At 46.2% G+C, this 12229-nt stretch overlaps 1 protein-coding gene and 1 non-coding gene across 2 annotated transcripts in view; both read left to right on the top strand.

Annotated features, from left to right (window-relative positions):
* Nucleotides 1-12229, top strand: part of EIF4E (eukaryotic translation initiation factor 4E) — a 219534-nt gene that overhangs the window by 198204 nt on the left and 9101 nt on the right. The window contains exon 6 of the mRNA XM_063917731.1: nucleotides 10267-10406. Coding sequence (XP_063773801.1) covers nucleotides 10267-10406 — 140 coding nt within the window. The remainder of the gene's footprint in view (nucleotides 1-10266; nucleotides 10407-12229) is intronic.
* Nucleotides 8305-8434, top strand: LOC134932737 (small Cajal body-specific RNA 15). The gene has a single exon (XR_010179469.1). It is a non-coding gene; the product is annotated as a small Cajal body-specific RNA 15 (non-coding RNA).

Below are 12229 nucleotides of genomic sequence, written 5' to 3'. Positions count from 1 at the left end.
TTGAGAAAAGGAGCGCCGTTCACGGTTTGGTCTTCGATGATGGTCACCACGGACGCAAGCCTCAGCGGTTGGGGAGCAGTGTTCCAGACTCATCACTTCCAAGGGCGCTGGAACAGTCAGGAGTCGAAATTACAGATCAACATTCTGGAGTTGAGGGCAATCCGGTATGCACTCCTTCAGATTCAGACCATGGTACAGGGTCATCCAGTTCGTGTGCAGTCCGACAATGCCACGGCAGTGGCTTACATCAACAAACGGGGAGGAACTCGCAGCTGGTCCGCCATGAGAGAAGTTGCTCAGATTCTCACGTGGGCGGAACGTTGGGTTCCAGTAATATCCGCAATTCACATTCCAGGAGTCGAGAACTGGGAAGCAGATATTTTTTGAGTCGCCACACGATTCATCCGGGAGCATGGGAACTTCACCAGGAAGTGTTTCTCTCTCTAGTGGCCCGCTGGGGAATGCCCGACGTAGACCTAATGGCGTCTCGTCTCAACAAGAAGCTTACTCACTACGGCTCGCGGACTCAGGATCCTCAAGCATTTCTGATCGATGCTCTAACAGCCTCGTGGCAGTTTCAACTGGGTTACGTGTTTCCGCCAATTCCACTGATTCCACGTCTACTTCAACGCATTCGGCGAGAAGGTCTCGCAATAATTCTGGTGGCTCCAGATTGGCCGCGTCGACAGTGGTACACTCTTCTGCGCAGCATGGTCGTCGGAGACCCCTTTCGTCTCCCCCTGCGACCAGATCTTCTTATTCAAGGACCTTGTCGCCACCCAGATTTAAGTCTGCTTGCTTTGACGGCTTGGTTCTTGAATCCAACATTTTAAAAGCTAAAGGTCTTTCTCGTTCTGTGGTACAGACGATGATTCGGGCTAGGAAACCGATGACTTCTGGCATTTACCATAGGGTATGGCGTATTTACATTGCTTGGTGCGAAAAGCGGGGCTTGACTCCGCATTTGTTTAAACTTCCTCGCCTGCTATCTTTCCTTCAGGAGGGTCTCGATAAGGGTCTGAGGCTTTCTTCACTGAAGGGTCAGGTTTCGGCCTTGTCTGTTCTTTTCCAAAAGAAACTAGCGATCATTCCAGAGGTTCAAACATTACTTCAGGGAGTACTTCGGATTCAACCACCTTTTGTTCCTCCCTGGGATTTAAACTTGGTCCTTACGGCCCTTCAAAAATCTCCATTTGAGCCTTTGGAATCTGTAGAACTACGTTATCTAACACTAAAAGTTGTTTCTCTATCGTCCTTGTGGATGCTGGGGTTCCTGAAAGGACCATGGGGAATAGCGGCTCCGCAGGAGACAGGGCACAAAAAGTAAAGCTTTCCGATCAGGTGGTGTGCACTGGCTCCTCCCCCTATGACCCTCCTCCAGACTCCAGTTAGATTTTTGTGCCCGGCCGAGAAGGGTGCAATCTAGGTGGCTCTCCTAAAGAGCTGCTTAGAGAAAGTTTAGCTTAGGTTTTTTTATTTTACAGTGAGTCCTGCTGGCAACAGGATCACTGCAACGAGGGACTTAGGGGAGAAGGAGTGAACTCACCTGCGTGCAGGATGGATTGGCTTCTTGGCTACTGGACATCAGCTCCAGAGGGACGATCACAGGTACAGCCTGGATGGTCACCGGAGCCGCGCCGCCGGCCCCCTTGCAGATGCTGAAGTAAGAAGAGGTCCAGAATCGGCGGCTGAAGACTCCTGCAGTCTTCTAAAGGTAGCGCACAGCACTGCAGCTGTGCGCCATTTTCCTCTCAGCACACTTCACACGGCAGTCACTGAGGGTGCAGGGCGCTGGGAGGGGGGCGCCCTGGGAGGCAAATGAAAACCTTTTTTGGCGAAAAATACCTCACATATAGCCCCCAGAGGCTATATGGAGATATTTAACCCCTGCCAAGATTCACTAAATAGCGGGAGACGAGCCCGCCGAAAAAGGGGCGGGGCCTATCTCCTCAGCACACAGCGCCATTTTCTCTCACAGAAAGCCTGGAGAGAAGGCTCCCAGGCTCTCCCCTGCACTGCACTACAGAAACAGGGTTAAAACAGAGAGGGGGGGCACTGATTTTGGCGATATTGAGATATATATAAAGATGCTATAAGGGAAAACACTTATATAAGGTTGTCCCTATATAATTATAGCGTTTTGGTGTGTGCTGGCAAACTCTCCCTCTGTCTCCCCAAAGGGCTAGTGTGGGTCCTGTCCTCTGTCAGAGCATTCCCGGTGTGTGTGCTGTGTGTCGGTACGTGTGTGTCGACATGTATGAGGACGATGTTGGTGAGGAGGCAGAGAAATTGCCTGTAATGGTGATGTCACTCTCTAGGGAGTCGACACCGGAATGGATGGCTTATTTAGGGAATTACGTGAGAATGTCAACACGCTGCAAGGTCGGTTGACGACGTGAGACGGCCGACAAACTATTAGTACCGGTCCAGGCGTCTCAGAAACACCGTCAGGGGCGTTAAAAACGCCCATTTACCTCAGTCGGTCGACACAGACACAGACACGGACACTGAATCCAGTGTCGACGGTGAATAAACAAACGTATTTCTCATTAGGGCCACACGTTAAGGGCAATGAAGGAGGTGTTGCATATTTCTGATACTACAAGTACCACAAAAAAGGGTATTATGTGGGAGTGAAAAAACTACCTGTAGTTTTTCCTGAATCAGATAAAATAAAATGAAGTGTGTGATGATGCGTGGGGTTACCCCGATAGCAAATATTGGCGTTATACCCTTTCCCGCCAGAAATTAGGGCGCGTTGGGAAACACCCCTTAGGGTGATAAGGCGCTCACACGCTTATCAAGTGGCGTTACCGTCTCCAGATACGGCCGCCCTCAAGGAGCCAGCTGATAGGAAGCTGGAAAGATATCCTAAAAAGTATATACACACATACGGTGGTTATACTGCGACCAGCGATCGCCATCAGCCTGGAGATGCAGTGCTGGGTTGGCTTGGTCGGATTCCCTGACTGAAAATATTTTATTCATATAGAGCATTTAATAGGATGCATTCTATATATATGTACGTGAGATGCACAGAGGGATATTTGCTCTCTGGCATCAAGATAAGTACGTTGTCCATATCACCCAGAAGATGTCATGGACACGACAGTGGTCAGGTGATACAGATCCCATACGGCACATGGAAGTATTGCCGTATAAAGGGAAGGAGTTAGTTGGGGTCGGTCCATCGGACCTGGGGACCACGGCAACAGCTGGGAAATCCAACCTTTTTACCCCAAGTTACATCTCAGCTGAAAAAGACACCGTCTTTTCAGCCTCAATCCTTCCTTTCCCATGAGGGCATGCAGGCAAAAGGCCAGTCATATCTGCCCAGACATAGAGGTAAGGGAAGTAGACTGCAGCAGGCAGCCCCTTCCCAGGAAAAGAAGCCCTCCACCGCGTCTGCCAAGTCCTCAGCATGACGCTGGGGCCGTGCAAGCGGACTCAAGGTGGGGGGGTAGTCTCAAAAGTCTCAGCGCGCAGTGGGATCACTCGCAGGTTGACCCCTAGATAGTACAAGTATTATCCCAGGGGTACAGATTGGAGAGTCGAGACATCTTCTCCTCGCAGGTTTCTGAAGTCTGCTTTACCAACGGCTCCCTCCGACAGGGAGGCAGCATTGGAAACAATTCACAAGCTGTATATCCAGCAGGTGATAATCAAAGTACCCCTCCTACAACAAGGAAAAGGGTATTATTTTTCCACACTATATTGTGGTACTGAAGCCAGACGGCTTGGTGAGACATAGTCTAAACTGAAATCTTTGAACACTTACATAAAAGGTTCAAATCGAGATGGAGTCACTCAGAGCAGTGATAGCGAACCGGAAAAAAGGGGACTATATGGTGTCCCTGGACATCAAGGATTACCTCCATGTCCAAATTTGCCCTTCTCAACAAGGGTACCTCTGGTTCGTGGTACAGAACTGTCAATATCAGTTTCAGACGATGCCGTTTGAATTATCCACGGCACCCCGGGCCTTTTACCAAGGTAATGGCCGAAAAGATGTTTCTTCAAAGAAAAAAGGCATCTAAATTATCCCTTACTTGGACGATATCCTGAAAAGGGCAAGTTCCAGAGAACAGTTGGAGGTCGGAAGAGCACTATCTAAAGTAGTTCTACGACAGCACGACTGGATTCTAAATATTCCAAGAATCGCAGCTGTTTTCAGACGATACGTCTGCTGTTCCTAGGAATGATTCTGGGCATAGTCCAGAAAAAGGTGTTCCTCCGGGAGGAAAAAGCCAAGGAGTTATTCGACCTAGTCAGAAACCTCCTAAAACCAGGCCAAGTATCAGTGCATCAATGCACAGGAGTCCTGGGAAAAATGGTGGCTTCTTACGAAGCGATTCCATTCGGCAGATCTCAGGGGATTTGCTGGACGAATGGTCCGGATCGCATTTTCAGATGCATCAGCGGATAATCCTGTCTCCAAGGACAAGGGTGTCTCTTCTGTGGGGGCTGCAGAGTGCTCATCTTTTAGAGGGCAGCACACTCAGCATTCAGGACTGTGTTCTGGGGACCACGGATACCAGCCTGAGAGGCTGGGGAGTAGTCACACAGGGAAAAAATTTCCAAGGAAGTGTGGTCAAGTCTGGAGACTTCTCTCCACATGAATATACTGGAGCTAAGGGCAATTTACAATGCTCTGAGCCTAGGAAGACTCCTGCTTCAAAGTCAACCGGTGCTGATCCAGTAGGACATCATCATGGCGGTCGCCCATGTTATCAGACGGGGCGACACAAGAAGCAGGAGGGCAATGACAGCAAGGATTCTTCGCTGGGCGGAAAATCATGTGATAACACTGTCAGCAGTGTTCATTCCGGGAGTGGGCAACTGGGAAGATTTCCTCAGCATAAATGAATTCCACCCGGAAAAGTGGAAACTTAATCTGGAAGTTTCCACATGATTGTAAACCGTTGGGAAAGACCAAAGGTGGTTATGATGGCGTCCCACCTGAAGCGCCAGGTCAAGAGACACTCAGGCAATAGCTGGGACGCTCTGGTAACACCGTCGGTGTACCAGTCGGTGTATGTGTTCCATCCTCTGCTTTTCATACCCAATGTATTGAAAATGATAGGAAGGAGAGGAGTAAGAACTATACTCGTGGCTCCGGTTTGGCCAAGAAGGACTTGGTTCCCGGAACTTCAAGAGATACTAAGAAGGGTCTTGATTCGGCAAGAACCGTGTCTGTTCCGGGACCTACCGCAGCTGCGTTGACGCCAAGGCGGGTGAACGCCGGATCCTAAGGGAAAGAGGCATTCCGGAAGAGGTCATCCCTACCCTGGTCAGAGCCAGGAAGGAGGTGACCGCACAACATTATCACCACTTAGGTGAAAATATGTGCCAGGGTGTGAGTCCAGGAAGGCTCCACGGAAGAATTTCAACTAGGTTAATTTCTACATTTCCTGCAAACAGGAGTGTCTATGGGTCTCAAATTGGGTCCATTAAGGTTCAAATTTCGGCCTGTTGATTTTCTTCCAGAAAGAAATTGGCTTCAGTTCCTGAAGTCCAGAAGTTGTTAAGGGAGTACTGCATATACAGCCCCTTTGATGTCTCCAGTGGCACTGGGCGATCTCAACGTAGTTTTGGGATTCCTAAAAAATCACATTGGTTTAAACAACTCAAATCTGTGGATTTGATATATCTCACATGGAAAATGACCATGCTGTTGGTCCTGGCCTCGGCCAGGCGAGTGTCAGAATTGGCGGCTTTATCTCACAAAGCCATATCTGATTGTCCATTCGGACAGAGCAAAGCTGCGGACTCGTCCCCAGTTTCTCCTTAAGGTGGTGTCAGCGTTTCACCTGAACCAGCTTATTGTGGTACCTGCGGCTACTAGGGACTTGGAGGACTCCAAGTTGCTGGATGTTATCAGGGCCCTGAAAATATAGTTTCCAGGTTGGCTGGAGTCAGGAAATCTGACTTGCTGTTTATCCTGTATGCACCCAACAATGCTGGGTGCTTCTGCTTCTAAGCAGTCGATTGCTCGTGGGATTGGTAGCACAATTCAACTTGCACATTCTGTGGCAGGCCTGCCACAGTCTAAATCTGTTAAGGCCCATTCCACAAGGAAGGTGGGCTCATCTTGGGCGGCTGCCCGAGGGGTCTCGGCATTACAACTTTGCCGAGCAGCTACGTGGTCGGGGGAGAACACGTTTGTAAAATTCTACAAATTTGATACCCTGGCAAAAGAGGACCTGGAGTTCTCTCATTCGGTGCTGCAGAGTCATCCGCACTCTCCCGCCCGTTTGGGAGCTTTGGTATAATCCCCATGGTCCTTTCAGGAACCCCAGCATCCACAAGGACGATAGAGAAAATAAGAATTTACTTACCGATAATTCTATTTCTCGGAGTCCGTAGTGGATGCTGGGCGCCCATCCCAAGTGCGGATTATCTGCAATACTTGTACATAGTTATTGCTAACTAAATCGGGTTATTGTTGTTGTGAGCATCTTTTCAGAGGCTCCGCTGTTATCATACTGTTAACTGGGTTCAGATCACAGGTTGTACAGTGTGATTGGTGTGGCTGGTATGAGTCTTACCCGGGATTCAAAATTCCTCCCTTATTGTGTACGCTCGTCCGGGCACAGTACCTAACTGGAGTCTGGAGGAGGGTCATAGGGGGAGGAGCCAGTGCACACCACCTGATCGGAAAGCTTTACTTTTTGTGCCCTGTCTCCTGCGGAGCCGCTATTCCCCATGGTCCTTTCAGGAACCCCAGCATCCACTACGGACTCCGAGAAATAGAATTATCGGTAAGTAAATTCTTATTTTTTCTTTTGGCTATTGCCTCAGCTAGACGAGTGTCCGAGTTGGCGGCTCTTTCTTGCAGGCCACCCTTGTTTAGTTTTTCATGAGAACCGGGTGATTCTGCGGACTAAGCCTTCTTTCCTTCTAAAGGTTGTTTCAGCATTCCATTTAAATCAGGACATTGTCCTTCCAGCATTTGCTCCGTTGTCTTCTCCCGGGGAGAACTCCCATTTGGCCCTCCTGTATGTCTTTCCGTCGTACGGATACCTTGTTGGTATTGATTGATGCTCCCAAACGAGGTTGGCCGGCTTCCAAGAACACTGTGGCCCGTTGGGTAACTTCGGCCATCAGACAGGCGTACGTGTCTTCAAATGTTTCGGTTCCTGACTCAATTAGGGCTCATTCGACTAGAGCTGTTGGAGCCTCTTGGGCTGTTCGCGGTGGTGCATCTATTGAGCAGCTGTGCAGGGCGGCGACCTGCTCGTGAGTCCATACTTTCACAAAGTTTTACCATTTTCATACTTTTGGTTTAGAGACTGCCTCTGTTGGGCGTCGTATTTTACAGATGGCTATGCCGTCAACGTCTCCCTCCTCTCATTAGCTTGCTTTGGGAAATCCCACAAGTAACGGCGCAGCGTCCCCCAGATGGATGACAGAGAAATAGGGATTTTTGTTTACTTACCGTAAAATCTTTCTCTGAGTCCATCTGGGGGACGCTACGATCCCTCCCGTAGTTTTGTCTGGTTTATTTGGTTGTTTTTTTGTTCTGGTCTATCTCCTTTGGCTTGGCTAAACGTTAACTGAGTTGATGGCTGAGCAGGAAGGAGATGGGAGGGGTTAGAGGGGGGAGGAGGCAGTTTTTTTGATAGATTCTGTGCCAAACTCCACTACCACACACCTCTAACCCACAAGTAACGGCACAGCGTCCCCCAGATGGACTCAGAGAAAGAGATTTTACGGTAAGTAAACAAAAATCCCTATTTTCTTCAATTTCTTCTGAAGTTTTATTTCTTTCGGCATGCTGTTTGGGCTACAGCATATCTGTACCGTGGGAGTTGGGGGGGCGGTCACCGGCCTCTTGAGGTGCAGAGCCGCTTCCCCGCTGCAGGACCACCGTCCTGAGGTTTTGTTCAGCGGGGCATGGTGCCTTGGCTGTCACAGCCGCAGCATGCCGCACACCCCTAACGCAGCCTGAAGGTGATAATCGGTGGTGAGTACCAAACTGACCTGTAGGAGGATTCAACGCAGTTGAAGAAATTTTTAAAGTGCTTTGGCTTCTTTGGACTCATCTATACCCTATCGTACTAATCTGTCCCCAATATCCCTTATGGACTACGAGAAAAGGATTTACCGTAGGTATTTAAAATCCTATTTTCACTTTTTAATGTGTACTTTTCCGAAACCACACAGGGCAGTGATAGTCCTATAAAATGATGATGTATTATACCAGTAATAGAATGTATTTCATGTTTAAAAATGTTGTGTGTTCTGACGTCTGACGTTGCTTTGAGTTGAAATTTATCAGGTATTTGGAGCTTGGCGCGCTAATTGGAGGACTAAGAAAGTAAAACCATATAAGCCTTATGGCTTTTACTGATACTATCCTCCTAGAGAAAGTGGTAGAGGAACAGGTCAAATTACAAGATGTATGTCAGACCTACTTCATCTACCAACACTATTGAAACCCTAGCGCAGAGCATAAACAGGACATGTTCACATTTCATTCACAAGTGGTCTTAAAAGAACAAATTCATAGAATCTATGGTCCTATGGAATCTATGTTGCATCTATGGCCCATATACAGATGTGTCATTAATATTTGCTGCAGTCACACCAAACAGCCCCTCTTGGCACACAAAATCGTATGAGAATCTTCTAGCGTCTGTTGTTTTTCTTGTTTTTTTTGCTGAAAGTGCATCTTAATCACAATACGACGAGGACGCACAAGGAGACTGTTCTGATCAATTTTATATGACACCTGTATATCTGTGTGACTGACTCTAAATCTGTATACGAAGTGATACACTGCACCGACCGCATCTTTTTTTACAAAACATTTTCTGTTCTGTTCCATATACAGAGTCGGTTACACACTATACAAGTGTCCTAAATCAAATAAATCTGCACAATCACCTCGTGTATCCTAGTCGCATTGCGAGTAAGATGCATCGACTGCACAAAAAAAAAAAAGAAAAGATGCCTGATGTTAGCAAAGTTACACGGGACCTGGCAGCTCACTCACATCCGGTATCTCAAGCTGCATGCTGCATTGAGGCTAGATGTATGAGGATATGAGGACACATCTGAATAACTTTTACAATTTTTCTATACAAAAATAAAAAATGTTGACCCAAATGGTCATGTTTAGAGTTTGTTTTAGTGTATCTTAAAGGATAGTCATGGAAAAAACAGTGGATTATGTATTAAATCTAGAGAGATTAGTTTAATGTCCTCGACCTATTCTCTGCAGTATTGTTCCTTGAAATGCTGATTGGTCAATTTCTCAGATACTGATGGCACATGATTGGTTATCTGCAGCCACCATTCAACTATGTGCTGTAACAACACATTATTATTTTTTAAAACTTTACTTTGGAGACAAGTGTTACAGCCCCACACCTTGCATGTTGCTACTAAATAAAAGCTATTTTATTCAATATGTACTGAAGAGCAACAGTTCAAAACCTAAAACCATCCAGGTCAAAAAAACAAAATTCTAACCTGTGTAGCGAAGATGTCTCAAGCATGTGAAAATGGGTCTAGTCAGTAAGATAGAATGTCTCCAGACATTAAAGGACCTAGTAAGAATTTTCTTCTGAAGACTAAAAGCTATAGAGATCTCACTGCAGCACCATGTTCACTCAATACATCTGTAACCTTTCTAAAGCTTTCATGTGTAAATGCTGACTCTATTATACATTAATGTGTAACATGATGTGGTGTGTTTTTGTATAAACAAAATGTAGGCATGTTTTGTCAAAACTGTACAGGTGGAGTATAAGAAAAACATACCAGAAACCTAAGTTTTCTTCCAATGATATTACCTCATTTCCATTTCTATTTGGGACATGCCAGTTCTATGCCTTCAGTCTATGCCGGGATTGTTTTTTGTAGTGCTACACAGGTATTACAGAAAGCTGGCATGGTGGAGTCAGACCAGTGGGGGAAGTTATACTGGGTATACACTGTCCGATGTGCACCCAATATATTGTTCAATATATCAGTCACATCGGACAGTGTACAGGAGATATTTTGTATTATGAGTGCTCCCGCGGGTCGTATACGACAGCACATGTTTTTTCTTCTGCACTTGAGAGCAGAAGATATGTTACAGGCCTGCATGCCCTGGGATGTGGGTGGATGCGGTCACAGACGATATATCGTTTGCGATGTTGCATCTGCCAGATATCGTGTGTAACCAGCCTCTTTGTTCTTTCACTTTGAAGAAGGCATCAATTAAGTGTACCAAAATTACATTGCTCCATTTATGATTTATTTTTAATTTTTTAGCTCATGTGCCTTATTGGAGAGTCTTTTGATGACCACAGTGAAGATGTATGTGGAGCCGTTGTAAATGTTAGATCAAAAGGAGATAAAATAGCAATCTGGACTACTGAATGTGAAAACAGGGACGCTGTTACACATATAGGGTAAGATGCTTTGATTTCAAGGGTTATTAACCAACACCATTTCTTTTTACATTTATTAGTTCTGCTATTTATTTGGTCGTGTTTTTCAAGAGATTTTGTTTTCGTTGCATTTAGCTTCTATAGCTGTCTTGCATTTCAGCACTGGTGTTTCTCTAAATCACACAGATGTTAAAAAAAAAAAAAAATTGGCATTGAATTGCCTAAATTCATTCATTCAAAATGTAGAAATACAGTTATGCCTTTACAGACAGATTGTCCTACAATGCTATCACTAGTACCCCTATCACACTCGTGTTATAGCCAGGTTAACCCAGGTAGCAGATCTGTGTTAAAGGGTTAACCCAGGTCCAGTGACCTGGGAAGGAACCAGGCTATGGGGCAGGGTAAATGGGTAACCTGGGTCCTGTTTACTGCCACTTTCCCAGCTCTTGAAAATTTCAGAGGAGAGGCCTCAGCAATATCCTGATTTAAGCCAGTGTTGTGAACAGGTTTCAAGCTGCTGTGACATGGCTTGAAAGCAGTGTTTAATGACCTGCGAATTTGGTGTGAATGGGGTATTAGAAGTAACTATAATGGCAGACTCCTTATCTGATTCTAGCAGGGGGGGGGGGGGGGGGGTTTAGTCTGCGTAAGCTTAATCTAAGTAATAGATGAGGCTACCATTCTGAGACTTGTAGGGTGATGCAGGGAATAGAAAATACAGGTGCAACAATAAGCAAAAAGTGATGTGAATAGCACCGACTAAACACCTGTTTAAAGTCCAAGTAACGGCATACTCCGACATAACAGCGTGTTGAATTGAATAGCTCCGGGACCACCTTACCGGAGCTGTTCACATCTAATCTACCCCTTAAATTGGTTCCATTAAGACATCTTAAAATAGATGAGGTGTAGTATATTAAATGGGAAGGACGTGAATGAAACAAGTGCAGTATAGAATTTGACATGTTTTTCCTGCACATGTCACAGAATATTAGGGGTTTTCATGCTATATGTTCCATACCTGCAGGAAAAAATTGGCATCAGCTATAGCTGTTGGGGCACATAAACACTTTAAAATAAGGCATCTTAATGCTTCTAGTTACAAAAGAAAAATAAAGTAAGCAATTGGACCTGGACTTATTTTCTGATGAGCTTCAGATCAAATTCAATATTACCTGCAAAGTTCAGGAGCATTATCACCATGTACTTGATAGACTGCTGCAGGCAGGCAAGTTGTGATCAGGCTTTAAACACTTAAAGCAAGTACACACCACACTGGTTTTTCTGCTTTCAGCATATTTTTCTTTCCATTGTGCACATGACCTTAGAATTTGCATCCCAAATAAATAAAATGTCTCTAGCATCTTTAAGGGATATTGGAAACAGAATTAGTACGATGTGGTATAGACGGGTCCAAAGGAGCCCGGTTCATTGTGCAGCAGAGGCGTGGGTGAGGCGTACGGGTCCCTCCTGGGGGGGACCCGCGGGTGCCCCTGCGTGAGACTGGCGGGAGGTATGTTGTACCAAGCATTTATGTGAGGCTACACAGCCTGTGGAGACATTTCTATAAAAATCTTATAGTACCTCCGGCGGCGCCCCCCGCTATGGCGCCGGAGGTAACATCAGAGCAGGCTCAGCAGCATTTGGCGCCTTCTTCTACATAAGCGAGCAGCAGCCTCTTACAGCTCCTCAAAACGGTCACAGGAATGCTGGTACCAGGTGTAGAGAGGGAGAGCCCTATTAGTGCACAGTTTCAAATTATCTGTACAGCGGTATCACTGTTTTATTGTACTACATAAAACGCTGACGTTCTCCCTGGGGCTGTGCAGCGTTTAGTGTGC

The sequence above is a fragment of the Pseudophryne corroboree genome, chromosome 1 (genome assembly GCF_028390025.1).
Source record: "Pseudophryne corroboree isolate aPseCor3 chromosome 1, aPseCor3.hap2, whole genome shotgun sequence".
Lineage (NCBI taxonomy): Eukaryota > Metazoa > Chordata > Amphibia > Anura > Myobatrachidae > Pseudophryne > Pseudophryne corroboree.
This window is presented reverse-complemented; position numbering and strand designations above follow the sequence as displayed.